This window comes from Sus scrofa, chromosome X (assembly GCF_000003025.6).
Source record: "Sus scrofa isolate TJ Tabasco breed Duroc chromosome X, Sscrofa11.1, whole genome shotgun sequence".
Lineage (NCBI taxonomy): Eukaryota > Metazoa > Chordata > Mammalia > Artiodactyla > Suidae > Sus > Sus scrofa.
In genome coordinates this window covers 107,939,962-107,957,950 of record NC_010461.5, presented here as the reverse complement: position 1 = coordinate 107,957,950, position 17,989 = coordinate 107,939,962, and the positions used below count along the sequence as shown (strand labels likewise).

Sequence of the window (17,989 nt, the reverse complement as noted above, 5' to 3'; positions counted from 1 at the left end):
GGTCATCCAACACCAACAATAACATAAAAAGAAATGAAGAGAGGATTAGCAGTCCTCTGAATTGTGCATGACCCATACATAGAAACAAGTAACTACTTTTTTAGTCTCTAAAGAAGCTTCCTGAGTCTGGCTCTTATATCTTGTGGAGATTTCCTCATACACCCATCAAGGCGTAAGAGTGGTTACACAGATCCTCATGGCAGTGTGTTTTTGTTTTTGTTTTTGTTTTTGTTTTTTTTTATAACTAATGCCATCTAACAGTGCCGGTGCTTTTAGAATTCAAATGAGAACTCAAAACCTATCTTCCAATAAACATATTAAAAAATGCTCCTAAGGCCTTTAGTATTATTAGTGATAGAATGATGACCTAAATAGATGTTGGTGAGCTGCCCTTGGAATGTTGCTATCCTGTCTCCGTGGGGAAAACGTGCTCTGAGTTCCAAGCTGATGACTTATGAGTTAACTTTTGGACATAACTCATTCCTAAGTTCGAGGCTGTCTCTACTTAAAATATATCAAGCATAGGTCAGAGGAACTGGAATAGGAGTCAACCAGATTAAGAGTAAAGCCATAAAAGTGAGAGCCAAAGGGAAATATGATATTACTGTGTTTCTAAATTTAGAGAATGGGCTGGTGAGGCTCCTCGTTGTACGCTCTGGGGAGGACGATGCATAAAGGAAATTGATTTTAGAAAACAAAGACTAGGAGTATGTGGAAGCTTTTAGAAAATAGCAATAATATCTAACATTTATTGAATGCTTACTATGTGCCAGGAGCTGCTCTGAGAACTTTAAATATATTACCAATTTAATTTTTCCAACAGCGCAATAAGAAGGGTACTATTATTATCTTTATTTTATGGGTAGGGAACTTGGTGTACAGAGCAGTTATTTGCCAAAGATGTCATAGCTAATGGATAGTGGAGCTTAAATTTGAACTTGAGCTTTCTGACTCCATCACCCACAATCCAAATAGCTTCAATTACATATATGGAACCTCTAACAAAATGCAGTGTGGAATATAATTGTATATATGAGTATTATGCCTTTATAATATATTTTATATAATCTTTATATATTAATTTATTTTTAATTTAAATCATTAGTTTAATTTATAATTAATTAATTTATATATAAAACTTGGAGTTTCCAAAGTGGGATGCTGGGGGGAAGGCTCAGAGAGATACAGTAGGAGTTTGGGATTAACATATACACACTGCTATATAAAAAACAGGTAAGCATGAATCTACTGTATAGCACAGGGAACTATACACAATATCTTGTAAGAACCTATAAGGGAAAAGAATCTGAAAAAGAGTATGTATACATATAGATGAATCACTTTGCCATACACTTTAAATAAAAGAACATTGTAAATTAAATATACTTCAATAAAAATAATATATTTATATATTACATATACCTGAATATATTATATATGAACTATATATATAATTTCTCAGATAATAAACTTTTAGAATAATCAACTTTCAGAAAGTGAAGAGAAAGGCCAAGGATAAAAAATATTGTGACCAGATTTTATTATTATTATTCCCATAAAGATAATACACTAAAAGAAAAAAAAAACAGAAGAAAATATTGTGACGAGATAGTCATCTACTCAAAAGAAGGCTCTGGGAATAAAGGAAATTTTTAGAAGCGAAACATAACAACCTACCGAATGTGCTATGGCAGAGGTTTCTGGAGGCAAAGTTAAGATGAGAAAAAGAGTCAACAAGTTACCATAATACAACGTATATAATATACATGTTGGTTGCCAACAATAGGAAGTGCATATGGCATTTTATTAAATTGGGAGAAAGGAGAAAAAATAGTCTCAATCTTGGCCATGAGGACTCTTGGGTAGAGCAGAAATGCTAAAGCTCATGAATGTGTATGAGAAGTGGGAGTAGAAATGGCCAGAGGGTCACTAAAGCACATCATGGAAGAGAAGGCAGAGAAATAGGAGAAGGCAAAAGAATAACAATTTTAGTTTAGACATTTTTATAAGAAATTGATATGATGGAAATTTAATGTTTCTAGAAACAAGCGTTGGTTGACAAAAGATTTATTAATATGTATAACATGCAAACTATTTTAAAATACAAAATTATGAATATAACATAGACTAAATTATTTAATTACACTTTTAAAGTGATAAAAGTGTTTTACATACAAAAGATATTTCTTGCCATGAGATATTATCACCTAATGTGGGAAGGGTCATTTGTCCATTAGGTTCAAATTGGGTTAGGGGCATATAAAATGTGATATGAGGAGCAAATGCTATACCATGGTTGCATCACCACTACCCTGTATATGAATTCTCTCTACCTTGTGTGGCCAATACAAAGATATTTAGTTGCAAAAGTCTCATGGTTTATACCCCAGAAAAGAACTTCTCTCTGATGGGCTACTATGGCTGTAGCCTTCACATCTACAAACCTACTCTTATTATTCTCTTTGTGGACTATTCTGTGCACAGTCATGGCTTTTGCTCTTAATGTAGCTTGACAAAATGTTAACATTTATGGTAAACTGGTTAATGAGTGCCTAGTAATAATCACAGAAAGAATGCTCACTAAGATTTTTGTTGTTTGTTTTTAAAAACATAAACTGAAATTTTAGAGACTGAATTTTCTTTTTAAAAAATTTTTATTTATTTATTTTTTTGCCCATTGGAGAGGCTTAAAGAGAGCCATTAGGATTTTTCATTTCCTTTGGCTAACTTCCTAAGTGCACCTTTTACATCCTTATTTCTCAGAGTGTAAATGAGGGGATTTAACATGGGAGTAACTGCTCCATAAAATATTGACATGACTTTGTCCTCTTCCTGGTACTCCTTTGACTGAGGTTTCAGGTACATGTAGATGGCTGTCCCATAAAATATGGTGACCACAGTCAGATGGGAGCCGCAAGTGGAGAAAGCTTTGAGCCTGGCCTCTACAGAGCGGATCTTCAGCACAGTAACCACAATGCAAAAGTAGGAAATGAGGATGAAGGTGAATGGGAGGGGCAGTGTGAACACACTGATAACCAGGCCCAGAATTAGGCTGATAGGGGTGTCTGAGCAGACAAGCTTTAGTAGTGCCTGGATCTCACAGGTAAAATGATTGATGATATTGTGCCCACAGTAATGAGCAGGGATTGCAATGATTGGTGTGACTGCTACTAAGAAGGCACTGGCCCAGGTTCCCAAGGCCAGCTGTATGCAAACCCGATTGTTCATAATGATGGTGTAACGCAGGGGATTAGAGATGGCAACAAACCTGTCATAAGCCATGATAGCAAGGAGGAGACACTCTGTCATCCCCAGAAAGAGGGATGTGGTCATCTGGGCATAACAGCTGCTGTAGGAAATGGTGGGAAAGTCCTTGAAGCATTGGGCCAACACATATGGCTCCCAACTTGTAGAGTAGCAGATATCAAGGAAGGATAAGTTACTAAGAAAAAAATACATAGGGGTATGAAGTCGAGAATCCCATCTCACTACAACAACGATAAGGCTGTTCCCAAACATTGTGACCAGGTAGAAGAACAGCAGTCCCATGAAGAAGGCAGTCTGGATTTGAGGCTGTTGGGAAAATCCAACAAGGATGAATTCAGTCACCTCTGAGGCATTGTCTTGCTTGTGACTGCCCATTTATCTGTCTCAAGTACTGGGAAAGAAGACAAAACATAATGTCACTTACATGAGGAAATAAGAGGAGTAGCGTCACAATAGCCTGTTAGAGTTTAGATTCTGGAGGTCTGATTATTGTTTTACTCAGTGAGGCTCAACTGTTCAAGTAGCGAACGGTGGAAATCTAGGTTCTCTTTGCTTTCCTGTCTTGTAGAATCTTATATGATCAGGAAAGGCTTATTAAGTTCTTTGGACTGTTAGATCCCCAGTAGAGTTACTTATACTTGATCAAGTAAGACAATCATTAATGTTGGGTTAAACAGAATTTTTACTCTCATAAAGGGGTGTAGCTAGATGATTGACTTTATTCCTTACCCCCCCCCGCCAAAAGGCAAATATGCTACATCTCCCCATCAAATTGCTGGTAAATAGTTTTAAGTCGATTCTCCAATTAATAGGTTATAATTTTTAAGTTTAAACTCTCGATAATCCAGTTGTGAATGCTTGAAATACTTCTTTGCTTTTCAACCTTTTTGTTGTTGTTGTTCTTATATGTCATATTAAAACCACCTATGCATGGTAACTTAGATAGTGTATATATAGCTAAAGGCTACCCGTCATTTCAATGGAAAAACATCACCAGCCAAAATGACATGAAATAAACCAAGTAACTGGTGGATTTACTGAAATCTCACTCTGTTCAATTACTCTGACCTCTATTTTCAAATAACAGAAGCTTACTATGTGCAGATCCTACCATCTCCATATAGTTCCAAACAAGAGCTGAAAGGGTGATGGGAAAGTTTTATTAGATAGAAGGATTTAATGAAGACAATAGTTACCAGAAACTGTGAAGACGGACAAGACAAATTCTGGAATACATGTTTCAAGAAGTCTTCAAAATAGGAAAGAAAAAGAGCCTTGTCAGTTGTATGTGAAAGGGAGTGAAACAGATTTTCTTATTTAGACACAGAATCAAATTTATCCTTACTATATAGTTATATTGGTGCTGTTTATAATTAGGTAATTCTTCATACTCAAAAGGCAGAATGTGGAAATACAGAGAGAAAGTGAGGGAGTCAGCTGGATCCAAGTCTAAATTCTGATTCAGTCGCTAATAAGCTGTACAGTCTTGAGAAATTTCAGTTTCTTCATATGCGAAATGGAGCTATCACCTAGCCTCTTGCAGGAGTGTTCCAAGAATTAAATGAGATTATTTCTATAAAGAACCTAACACAGTGCCTGGCACAATTTTACCATCCAAGATATGTCAGCTCCCTTCCCACTTTCACACCGCATGTAGACCTTTCCTTCAGATTGGATTGCATCCTTGTAAACATATGCCAAAATGTCATTTCATCCGAACTTTCCTTGTGAGATTATCATGTTACCAGAATCAATACCATCTGAAGTTTTTGGTTTAAGTAACAATAAAGAAAGTTTGATTGTGTAAGTCATTAAAATTTGTTCCTGATGGTAGGCGGGAAAAGACGTATAAAGAGATGAAAATTACTCACTGACTTAGGGCTGGAGGACAGCAACAGAGAAGTGCATCTCATTCATAACAGAAACATTTTGCAGTTGGCAACACCCCCACAAATGACTAATCTCCAAGAAGAAATTTGATTCCTTTAACTGCAAGGAAAAGAAGTTTAATACCAGCAGCTGTGACAATAAATCTTCCTATCAGTTGTGGTTATAAGGCTGGAAAATCTTGAGTTAACTGTGCTGATGAATCATGCACATTTATTTCTACTTGTTAAATATCTTTTTCTTTTATTTACGCAGAGGTGGCTTGTAAGAAGACTACCATGAAAGGTTGGTGTCTAAAAAACAATTAAAAATTCATTTTCTAACATCATCATCATAATAATACAGGTGCCAGTTCATGACATGCAGTTTTTCTTTGCCTCTACAACTATTAAAGTGGTATTTCTTCCTGAGGTGTCCAAAATTCTGTTACTTTGCTCCCAGCCAGGGGAAAATAAGTTGAGGAGATGTCCCATCTGGATACATTGAGATCTTTTTAAAATATTGGTGTTTGCCAAAATTCTATAGTCTGCTTACAGACCAGAAATATTCAGATATTAAAAGAAGCCACAATTCAAATGCAAGAAGGAAATTTGGATAATCTTGTGGTGGGTTTAAGAATTTATAACCTCAGTCTTGAACAGTTTCCACTTTGGGGACTTAGGCGATATCCCTGCTTTGTAATTAAATCGCCTAATGCAAACAGGGAGAAAGAAAACGAAGGAGGAGGAGACATTCACTATATTTAGCTCATTAAAATAATTTTCACTTTCCTCCTAACTTGATTAATGAGCATTTCAGCGAATGTTCTCTAGAGCAATTATTCTGGTCAGTAAATATGGTTGGTGGCGGGGAATCAGGGCTGGTTTTCCTCCGGAAGGATGAAGCTTTCTTCTGTCTGGTAAATTCTTCATTTCTTTCCTTTCTTTTCTGATAATGGGTGAAATGTTCAGGTACTGTTATGAGGAATTTATATTGAGGAATTTTGGAGATCCAGATGAACATCACAGTATGATTGTGTAACTTCATATTTTGTTTGCTGGGTCCTGCTAACAATATGCTATGTTGTTTAAGCCAGTTCTCCCCCAAGTGTGATTGTGAGATCAGATAAAGGTTTACTTTTATTCAGGCTTTTTTTGGTTTGTTTTGTGTTGTTGTTGTTTGTTTTTTACCCCGAGGGACTTTTGACCCTATATAGTGGAAGTAAGGCTAAGTGTACATTTGGAAAGCTATAAGCGCCTAGATTTAGTGACCATATCTGAGTCATCTCCGTTTTCTCTGGATCTCTATCTTGCACAGGGGAAACCCTTGAAAGATGTTTGCTCAAAGAAAAGCTCTTGATGTCACTTTCACTAAATAGCCTCTTCCACTCAGGTGTTTTTATACTGTGTTTAATCATACTGTTTTTGGCAATCTGACATTGAATAATTTTTTTTCCTGAAATCTTTACTTGTCGGTTTCTTGGTACAAAAAAGTGTGTTGACTGACTGATAGAGCAGTGCTCTGTAGAAGGACAACAGAAGAGGAGGACTTTCAGGTTTTTGGAGGTCACTGCTTCCACAAGAGGGCTGATGTTAAGGTTCTGCCTATGTGAGATACTCATTTCTCAAGAATGTTTTTTGTGATTCTGCCCTAGGGACTTTGTCACACTCATATATTAAAAATATATTATACCTATGTGGAAATCCACAAAATATGAAGGAGAATAAGATGGTTAACATTTGTAGTAGCATACAAATTGGGAGAAATTGCAGTGCCATCAAGGAAATAGTTCACAGAGCACATGGTTGATGCTTCCCTGGTGAAGATTACAGAACTGGCATAAAGGCAAGCTACCGTAGGAATGGAAAGATTCAGCTGTCCAGGCATCTGATGGAAGTCTCAAAGTGCTAAAAGCAGAGACTCTGATACATTTGGGATTTGCCTTGCTGACAATTTCATTTCTCAGAAGGTTAAAAAAGCATTGAAGGGAAATGATGCTCTGGACTTAATTATGATGGAATGAACTGGAATCTTGCGAGAAAATAACCGTATCATCTGGGAGTTCATAACATAAGGAAATTCTATGGCCAGTATTTCTAAAAGGGAAGTTGGCTGTGAGGCCATAGGTGTCTTTTCTCTGAATCATTTAATCTCAAAATTTTTAAAGGCTATGATGATAATTTGATTAGAGCAGAGAAGCACAAGAAGTTTTAGATGAAAGTAGACCTTTTAAAGAGCGCAGTAGACCTTTCAAACAGCCCAGGCTCAGTCCTCCTGGGTATAAATAGTACTTACATAGCAATTGCAAAAGGCTTAATTGACCTCAGCTTTCCTGCCTTGTAATCAGATTCTACGAGACCCATTCCCATAGCATCCTGATCTGTGTGGCTTCATTTGCAAGTTTACCAGGTACCTGGATTTTACCAGTTTTGTAGATATTTTTCTCAGAACTTTTTGGTGTGTGTATATAAGAGAATTCAATATAGGCTTTGTGGTGAGCAGGATCACTCATTCACTTGTCCATTCAACAAATATTTATTGAGTTCATACCATGTGTCCAGTTCTGTTAATGTTGCTGAGGATACAGCATTGAACAAAACGTGACAAGGCTTCCCTTCTTATTTAACTTTATTGGGGTGATAGTGACAACAAGAAGTAGCAAAAGAAGCAGTTTAGGTGTCATAACTGTTACGAAGGAAAGAAAACAAGGTGATATGAGAGAGTGGTGGAACAAGATTATTATTATTATAGAAGTTTGCTTTCAAGGAAGGTGCTCTTTGAGTTGAGGTCAAAATGACGCAGAGGAACTATGTGAAAGTTTAGGGGAAGAGAGTTTCAGGGAGAGGGAACAGCAAGTGCTAAGACTCTAAGGCAAGAACAAGTTTAACTGCTGAATAGATAGCAGATAAGTGTGGCTGAAGCATAGTGTGGGGTAACCAGTCATCCTGGCTTGTCCCAGACTTTCTTGGTTTTACCACTGAAAGTGTCACATCCTGGGAGATCCTTCAGTCTCTGTGTGGAACTTGGTGTTACCATAGAAACTTCTTAATAACATCAACCTCATAGGATATTTTTCTCCAAGTTAAGCATTCTATGGTCCTTCCATCTCAACTCAGATGATATAGTTAGTTCTAAGACCTGCCGATCACAAACCCAGAACTACTCCTGAGAATATACTTGATTTTTTTCCCCAGTGTCCTCTTGAGTGGCCCTTTGGACCAGATACTCCTCTGAAAGCAGGAAATCATCAATGTCAAGTATGGAGAAACTACAGATTGTGACGGCTTTCTTGTACTAAGTCATTCTAGGATAGCCAGCTATTTTTAGTAGTAGTATGCTTAGCAAGGAAGTAAGGCTACTAGCCCTGATTTTTCCAACTACTCACAAAACAGTCCACTTTCTATAACCGTAAAACTGATTTTGTTTTAACCTCAAGGCTCAGCTTTACCATTTGCTAAGCAATGCTTCTTGGCTCAGTGTCCTCCTCCTTTTGAAGTCCTTCTGAATTAAGTATTCTGATATCCAAAACTTGACCTGGAGTTCCCGTCCTGGTGCAGTGGTTAACGAATCCGACTAGGAACCATGAGGTTGCGGGTTCAATCCCTGGCCTTGCTCAGTGGGTTAAGGATCCGGCATTGCCGTGAGCTGTGGTGTAGGTCACAGATGCGGCTCGGATCCTGCGTTGCTGTGGCTGTGGTGTAGGCCGGCGGCTACAGGTCTGATTAGACCCCTAGCCTGGGAACCTCCATAAGCCACAGGAGCGGCCCTAGAGAAAGGAAAAAAAGAAAAAAAAAACTTGACCTAAGCATTTCTTACTTTTGTTATGTCTTTTGGGTTTTTGTTGCGGTCATTTGGTTAAAATGTTGAGCAAAACAAGGCCCTGGACATGTCACTGGAGAGCTTCCTTCCTACGTAATATTCATCCATTAATCAATACATTAGGAAAAAAATTGTTTAAGCAGATAAACTAAATCTTAAAATTCGAGTATACTAATTACCCATGATTTGGGATATGGTACATAATCATGAGACAAAAATAATTGCCTGAAGATAAAGTTCTTTTTATTTGCTCTTGAAGATTGTGTGTAATAATGGATGATCAGACTGGAAATATGAGGCTGGTACAGCTGGAGAACATTAGGCAAATCTGGGATGGAGAAAAAGAGCCCTCAAAGCTGATTCAGATGGTAAATGTGTTGTAGTCAGTTATTAAAGGTTTTTTTTTGTAATGATGCTACAGCCATAGAAAATATATAAATGGATAAATGGAAAATAAAATTGCAATTACAAAACCACATGGTGAGCTAGATTTGACTGGCAGGCTATAGTTTGCCAACATCAGCTTACATGATTCAGAATTACCCTTATAGAAATATCCTCATACATGTATGTTATAGTCTGGGAATACAGTTTCCCCCCACCCTTCTTTCTCTATGTTAAGCTCTTCTATTACTAGGCTTCAATGCTATGGGTTGGAATTTCTTTCACTCTCTTTTATACTGGCTTCTTTTCAGGATTGTTTCTCCCAATTTTTTTTTCCTTGTGATCTATAACAGGGGTTGGCTAAGTTCTTCTGTAATCAGGAATATTTTATTCTGTTTTATTCATTTATAATCTCATATTTTATATTTAAAGGAGACTTGGAGCTTATTAAAATGAAAAGAATGAATCCATAAATTAACACGAAACCAAAATAATATTTTAGATTTTGCAGGCCATAGGTCTCTGTTGTGGTTACTCAGCTCTGACATTGTAGCACAAAAGCAGCCTTAGAGATTGTGTAAATGAATAGGCATGGCTTCACTCTAATAAAACGTTATCTACACAAATAGGCAGTGGCCTGGTTTTGGCTCTCATGCCATGGCTCTCATGGCATCAGTCTTGCCAGCTTCTGATCTAGAAGGGCTGGTGATTAGTCTTGAAATCATATCCTAGAGCCTAGCTGCTGCATTGAAATTGGTTTTTGCATTACACTAATTGGAGATCACCCATGCACTGTAGGTCACTGCAAACAGTAATTCCTTGGGCATCCGCAGGTCTTGTGGCCTATGGCTGCCAGCACTGTTTTGTGGTTCTCTGTGCCCTCTGAATCTGTCATAGAACTAAGGCCTGGAAATATCCTGCTGATTTCACAGTCCCCAGTCTCAGAATCTTCTGAGAAGGCTGCTTTTAAGCCTTCTCATTTTCCTGTCCCCTGCCCCAGGAGAGAAATTTCTGCCAATTTAATTATGAGGTGATAGCAATTAGCAGGAATTAGCACCCATTGTGTAAAAGTTCAGGTTTCCTTCAGTGAAAGTAACTCGTGCCCTGATGCATCGACAGTCATTGACCAAAACAGTCTAATCTCCTTTTGTGCCAGAGGTTATGAGCATCCCTGGGGGAGTGGTGCCACCGTTGGCAAGGGGTGCTTGAGAAGAGAAACCAGAGAGCAGGGCGAGGGGGATCCCGTAAGGTGATGAGTCCAAATGACTATTCCATCCAAATGACTCTTCCATCCAAAAGAGAGTTGAAGTCTAGGAAGTATACCCATTGCTCATGTGCATCCATGTTTCCCACTTGACTCTAGAAAGAGGGCTAGGTTTTTTGGTTTGTTTTTTTTACATGACTTTTTGCTTTATTCTTTTTATTTATTTTTGAATGATTTTTATTTTTTCCATTATAGCTAGTTTAGTGTTCTGTCAGTTTTCTACTGTACAGCAAAGTGACCCAGTCACACATACATATATACATTCTTTTTTCTCACATTATCCTCCATCATGCTCTATAAGTGACTTAGAGTTCTCTGTGCTATGCAGCAGGATCTCATTGTTTATCCATTCCAAAGGTAATAGTTTGCATCTATGAACCCCAGATTCCCAGTCCATCACACCCCCCCTTGGCAACCATAAGTCTGTTCTCCAAGTCCATAAGTTTCTTTTCTGTGTAAAAGTTTATTTTTGCCACATATTAGATTCCAGATATAAGTGATATCATATGGTATTTGTCTTTCTCTTTCTGACTTACTTCACTTAGTATGAGTCTCTAGTTCCATCCCTTTGCCACAAATGGCATTATTTTGTTCTTTTTTTATGGCTGAGTAGTATTCCATTGTGTATATGTACCACATCTTCTTAATCTATTCATCTGTTGATGGACATTTAGGTTGTTTCCATGTTTTGGCTATTGTAAATAGTGCTCCAATGAACATACGGGTGCATGTGTCTTTTTCAAGGAAAGTTTTGTCTGGATATATGCCCAAGAATGGGATTGCTAGGTCATATGGTAGTCCTATGTATAGATTTCTGAGGTACCTCCATACTGTTTTCCATAGTGGTTGTACCAATTTACATTCCCACCAAGAGTGTGGGAGGGTTCCCTTTTCTCCACACCCTCTCCAGCATTTGCTGTTTGTGGACTTATTAATGATGCCATTCTGACTGGTGTGCAAATGCATAAAATTCAAATGCATAGAATGCAGATTTCAGATTAATTGAAAAATGGAATTCTAAGTCTAAAGTCTATGTCTTCCCCAAATTTCAACTCGAACAACTTAGTCTAGAAGTCCTGGGATAGATTTCTTGTCCTGGTTTTGCCAGAACACCTGGAACCTTCATTTTCTCCTCTATAAAGCAAATGGATCTCACTCACAATTACTCTTTTTAATTAACATTTTTTTTCCAATCAGAAGAGAAAACATGAAAGCCATAGAAAACTGTAGGCAACTGAACTAAAATCAAATGCAACCCTACTGTTCAGTTATGATCATTAACAACATTTGGGCTCTTTCCCTATTCCTATGCCTATTTTCACTGTCATTATGTCAAACTATAAAAAATGCTCCAACCTGTTTCCCATTCAAGCATTATCTCCTGGCTCTAGACAGTTGTTTAGGACTCTTCTTGCTCTATGACTTCAGGTATGTTTGGTTTATTATGGTCAATTTGAAATAGACCGCCAGAAACCATGGTGAATAATACTTGATTTATTTCATCAATAAAGTAATCAGTATAAGGTTTTTCATGGAAAATAAATGTCACAATTATAAAAATAAAGTAATCATAAACTTAAAAGGAATTATTGTAAATTTTTATTTGTTTGTTGTCCTATGATTGGATTGTAGTTCAAAGAAAAGGCCAGCTTGGTAAATTGAGGACCAATAATACTCTTCCTTTCTCCTCTAGAAAAAGCATATTGTCTATAAGGTTAGAAGTTATATTTCATGACAAATTAATGAAGATGAATAAATATAATGTTTTTATTATTTTTTAAAAATTTTTTTTGCTATTTCTTGGGCCGCTCCCGCAGCATATGGAGGTTCCCAGGCTAGGGGTCCAATCGGAGCTGTAGCCACTGGCCTACGCCAGAGCCACAGCAACGCGGGATCCGAGCCGCGTCTGCAACCTACACCCCAGCTCACGGCAACGCCGGATCGTTAACCCACTGAGCAAGGGCAGGGATCGAACCCGCAACCTCATGGTTCCTAGTCGGATTCGTTAACCACTGCGCCATGACGGGAACTCCAATATAATGTTTTAAAAACAGGAAACATCCACTGAATTAAGTAGTTCAGAGCCTACATGTTTTACAACCTGATGAAATAATGAAATGATATTGATTCTATGAGGAAAAGAATGAAAATGGTTGTGTTTCAGGATGTCACAAACAGATATGTCAGACTGTGTGTGACAATAGCCATGATTGAGAACACAATAAAATGAGTTTTTATTGCAAGTTTGGATGTTGGTCAACTATTGGACGAGAACCTCCTAAATACAAGACATTGGCCTTTGGCACATAGCATCCCAGGAAAATCAAAACACTGTTGTTGCTTGCAGGAACTCACAGCTGCCTTGGGGGTGTGAGGGGTGAAAATTGGATACAAGTACCTCTAAGATGGGGTGCAAAGCAGTAAATATCCTAGCAGACAGGCATCTGAGGTATTACAGGAATTTCTTTCTTCTGTTGACATAGAACAATGTTCCAAAGCATCATTCCATTCCCAGCAAAGAATCCTTGGGCTGAACAGTGTCATATATCAGCACAGAACACACAGCAGTAAGCTTGTCCTTTCCATGGAGTAGAGACCCGAAGCGCATTGCAAATGTAACTCAAAAGCAACAGCACCTTTAGGAAATGGAGAGAGCAACACTCCTCAAGTCCCATTTGTTCAAACAGCCAGGAGACACAGTATCAAAAGTTTCCAAGTTGCAAAGGGAAATCATCTCAAGCCCTCCAGGATGAGGTCCCAGTGATGCAATTAGAAGACCGTGTACATGAAAAAGTTCAGAAGTATTTACAAGAACAGGCCCAAGAGAAAGAGTTTATTTCTGGATTCTTAATGCTAAAGTTTCTTCCCTCCTTAATTAATTCTCTAGATCTTTGGAAACATAAAAGATTTCACTGCCTTTCTGGCAACTCTTGCTTCTAAATGGCCTGGGAGTCCAACATGTGGGTCTAAGGGGTACCAAATGCCGGACAGAAAGCGGGGAAGTCTGCAGTCGTCACGTGGATGATTCTGAAAACTTGGACGGTTGATAAAACATGCATTTAGTTCAGTGCCAACATCACCACCTTGGGGTAGCATAGCGTGGCTCCTGAGGAAGAACTCTTTCTCCTTTTCTTAGGTTCACGCTGACCGCTCGACAGTTTCAGTAGCTGTTCAGGCGTGTGTCTCCAGCACTGGGTCTGATTTGAGGAAGAGAGACCCTGAGTATGTGGCACAGGTCCCGGAGTGGTACTGCCCACCCATCAATGTTAGACGAATGAAGGAACACTGGGGCAGCCTGTGGTGGGCCATCTCTGAGGAAAGTTCCCTGGGGAAGGCAGTGGGGAAAGAGATCTGTCAAAGGTCAGCCGGCACCTTGGAGATTGGTCTAAGTGCTGGTGGCACAACGGCTAGAGCCACCCGTGTGCACGGACTTCTTCCTCATGTCCGTTGCAGAGGTCCGGCATGGAGTCGGGAAGCTGGTGTGATATCCTGATCCCATTCTCATTCCCAAATGAGGACCTCGGAGCCCAGGGGATACTGCTCGCCTTTTAAAGATGGAGAAGCTGCAGCCCCGAAAGGAAGCGAGCCTGTCCTAAGGCACTAGCTAGCAGAGGAGCCTTCCGTACCTGTTTCTCCAGACATCCTGTTCAATGCTCTTCCCTCTGTGATCAGCTGTCTTTCCAAGAGGTCTGACAGTCAGCAGGCCAGGGCTTCTGTGGCAGCCCCACGAAGGAAGTGGCTGTGTGGCCCTAGGGGATCGCTTCCCCCCTTTCCCACCTCCCTTCCCCCCTCGAGACAGCTGGCCTCATGCTATGGGACTCTCGGCCGGCCACTGTGAGCTGGCCTTAGAGGAAAGCGCTTGTGCCTGTAACATTCCTAGCAGGTGCCTCTTGCTGTTCACTCCCTTCTGGCCACCCCGAGCACCCGAGGTCTTCCAGGACAAGCAGAGGTGAAGAGTGTCCCTAGGGGTTCCCAGGATCGGCGGTGCTGGGGGCTTGACGGCTCAGCCCCATCTCATCCCTCGGAGGCAGGCTCAGAGCTCACCCGGCACCGAAGGGGTCTTGCTCCAGAGAGACTCTCCCTGCTCACGCCGAACATCCCCCAAGGAAACCCAGCCTTCCAAACCCAGCCTTTCCAATTTTCCTAGTAAAATGAATGAAAGCCGCTTTTGGGGAATAAAGTGATTTCTTTTTTAGCTTCACTTGTTTACTTTTCCATAAGCTCCCGAGATGGCTTACATGTTAGCTGTTAATCACACCATCTGTTCAAACAGTACTTCAGCAAATGATTCAATTCATACTTTTTTTCTTCTAAAAGAATCTTTTTAAAGGCAATGTTTATGTCTCTGTTATCCTTCATTTGGCAGCGTAGCATGAGCTATTTTAACGTTGCTATCATTGTAAACACATATTGAATTCCCCATTTCTTAACTGTGCAGAAAATAGGACAACTTCTCTGTATTTGTTCCACTTGACTCTAGGCTTGGAGGCGAGAGACTGCTATTAGACAGAGATTGTATGTTTTTAAAAAGAAATGAAGAAGACGCAACGTTCCAGCCGATATTTCCTCTTAAATCTTGAATATGGGAACACTGAATAGGTTTCAGCCACTTGGGACTTTTTAAGCCAAGCAACGATGAACTGTGTCCTTACCTATATTGTGATCCTGGTTGGACTCATCTCATATCTCAGGAGGCAAAGTTGCCACTGAGGAACACCTGAAAAGAAGGGCGTGGGTCCAATCAGCAATTCCAAGCCCAAAGCTTTAGTGATATATGGCCTTGGAAGGTGGTAAATGGGCTGTTGATACTGTTGGGAAAGAAAGAGTTCCTTGAATTGGTAGAGTGAGAATGATAAGAGAATTGAGGTAGACTTCTTTTTGTTGCAGGCTGTTCTGTGGATCCCTGAAGGTCCCATATCCATTGAGTCTTTGAGGAAGTTTATACAGCAGCATGGATATGTCCTAGTACTGTTCCATTTGGATACCGTTCTACCCTGCTTTCTAAGACCTTTATCCACATGAAAGGAGTGCTATCTTGTACAGTCAGGTACAAAGCGTAAGATATGTACAAAGTAGCACCTATAAACCTGTGTGTGTATATACTGATGAAGAAGGGACTCTCCAGGTCTGGAGATAAAGGGCAGATAAGGAAACCTCGTATTAGAGGAGACATTCTTTCAGGGTTTCCAGAGTTGCATAGCCTACGAGTTCAGTATGCATACATTTTACAGAGACCACATTAATTCTGTGCACAAAATTGGAAATGAATGAAGTGTTTCTGGGGATCATCTTTAGTTTGTATGGTTAGATCAGCATGTCAGGACACCCATGTGATCCGGCTTCAGATCTTGGAATATCTTAAATGTAACACTGAAGAATTTAGCTTTTTGTCTCCACGTGGCTAAATGTCATTTAAGATTTTTAATCAAGGGAGTGACACGCTCTGATAATGTCTCAGAAAAATGGATGACACCATAGTGTGGAGCCCAGTTGAAGTGGGTTGCGAAGGAGACCATGTCTCAAGTCATTGCAATAGCCAAAGCAAGAAATGATGAGTGCTGGAATTAAGGGAGAGGTGATGGGATGAAAGACTTGGGATGGTCTTGAGATTTACCATAGAAATAGAATAGGAAAATCTTCAAAGATGATTGGATTTTGTAGTGAGAGAGGAGGAAGATTAGATTATCTAATCCAATCTCTCAAGTGGATAGTGGCACCATTCAATCAGATCCAGAAAACAGGAGGAAGGGGAGATTTTAGAGGAAAGATATAGCTTTCTGTTTTTTTTATTTTTTTATTTTTTGTCTTTTGAGGGCCACACACCACAGCATATGGAGGTTCCCAGGCTAGGGGTCTAATCGGAGCTGTTGCTGCCAGCCTATGCCAGAGCCATAGCAATGCCAGATCTGAGCCACATCTGCGACCTACACCACAGCTCATGACAATGCCGGATCCTTAACCCACAGAGTGTGGCCAGGGATCGAACCCCCAACCTCATGGTTCTTATTCGGATTCATTTCCGCTGCGCCACAACAGGAACTCCAAAGCTTTCTGGTTTGAAATCATTCAATCTGGGCTGTCAGGGCAGCTTTGGGGTAGATACATGTTCATTTTTTGTGAACACATGTGACTGGAGCTCAGAGGAGATGTCTGAACTGTAAACAGAGCTTTGGCAGTTATCATTCTAAATAATGACTTGTGACAGTGTTCATGACTTTGAACTTGCTCTTACCAACATTTTCTGCTCAAGTTGTCTTGGAGAAGCCATGTTTCAGCCATGCCATCATCCTATCCCCTCATGGTTTGGGGTGGAGAATAAAATCAAATTATAAATCACTAGTCACCAAATATGCAATGAACAATAATAAATCAGTATGTAGGCAGTAAAGGAATGAACAATATGGCTCAGATTGAAAATTTTGTAAATATTCATGTACCCTACATATATAGAAAGATATAATCAGTCAGGCATGTTGAGTTTTGAAGCATTGTAGGGTAAGGATTGGTTACCTTTAAAGGGACATGACAAAATGGCAGGGACCATGTGTCAGGCAGAATCAGTTTCAGTTTCAAGGGGCACAAAAGTTAATATATAGCTGTTAAAAAGGTAGATGATTTTTTGTACCTCACATAATGGATAAATACAGATGAGAAGTTTAGAAAAGCTATGGTAGTTCTATAGTATTTAAGGACTTGTATTCCTTCTAGCTAAACATTCTGCCCTCATTGTCATAGAGCAAGAAGTTTGGTAGAGCTCCAAATATAACTTTACATTCTAAACATCAAGATAGAGAAAGGGAAAAATAGGTTGTGTGTGTGTGCTCATTTTCTCCTTTTTAGGGCTTTCTACAAATTTCCCATAGTATTTCTACTTATATCTCATTTATAAGAATTTAGTCACCTGGATACACCTAGCATCAAGGGAAGCTAGCAGTTGTAATTTCTTTAGCTAAATATGTTGCTACCTAAATAAAATTCAGTGACATATTACCAAAGAATATTGGGAGAATGGATAAATGAATAGAAAACTAGCAGTCTCTGCCATAGAATGTAATCTCAATTTGGACCCATTTGGTGTAAAGACGAGCTAAAGGAAAGTATCACCTAGAAGAGCCATGGAAGACTTCTCGTTTGACAAGTGGAACATAATATTTTAAGATGGGTTCTTCAGGCAAACCCTTGATGTCAGAGCACTCTAATATGAATTATCAGGTATAGCCTCAAGGAATTTAGAGAACAGCAAAGAAAATGCAGGAATAAGTAATGTTTGGAAAGTAAACCAATCAAGCTGTGTACACTGGGGGGTGGGTGGGTGGGATGGGGGTGTGTCTATCAGTAGGTAGAAGGATTCAAGTCACAGTATCCTACTGCAGGGATAGGATGCTAATC

General features: G+C 39.4%; 2 protein-coding genes across 2 annotated transcripts in view; one reads left to right on the top strand and one right to left on the bottom strand.

The window, feature by feature from the left end:
- Window positions 1-17,989, top strand: part of IGSF1 (immunoglobulin superfamily member 1) — a 375,771-nt gene that overhangs the window by 92,786 nt on the left and 264,996 nt on the right. The window lies entirely within an intron of this gene.
- LOC100514444 (olfactory receptor 13H1-like) lies at window positions 1,371-8,706 on the bottom strand. The gene has a single exon (XM_021080496.1). It carries the CDS (start codon window positions 3,640-3,642, stop codon window positions 2,701-2,703), a length of 942 nt encoding a protein of 313 aa, XP_020936155.1. The 5' UTR covers window positions 3,643-8,706; the 3' UTR covers window positions 1,371-2,700.

Bases quoted from the DNA above. Each gene is read 5' to 3' on its own strand.
- LOC100514444 (XM_021080496.1), bottom strand. From the start codon at position 3,642: ATGGGCAGTCACAAGCAAGACAATGCCTCAGAGGTGACTGAATTCATC.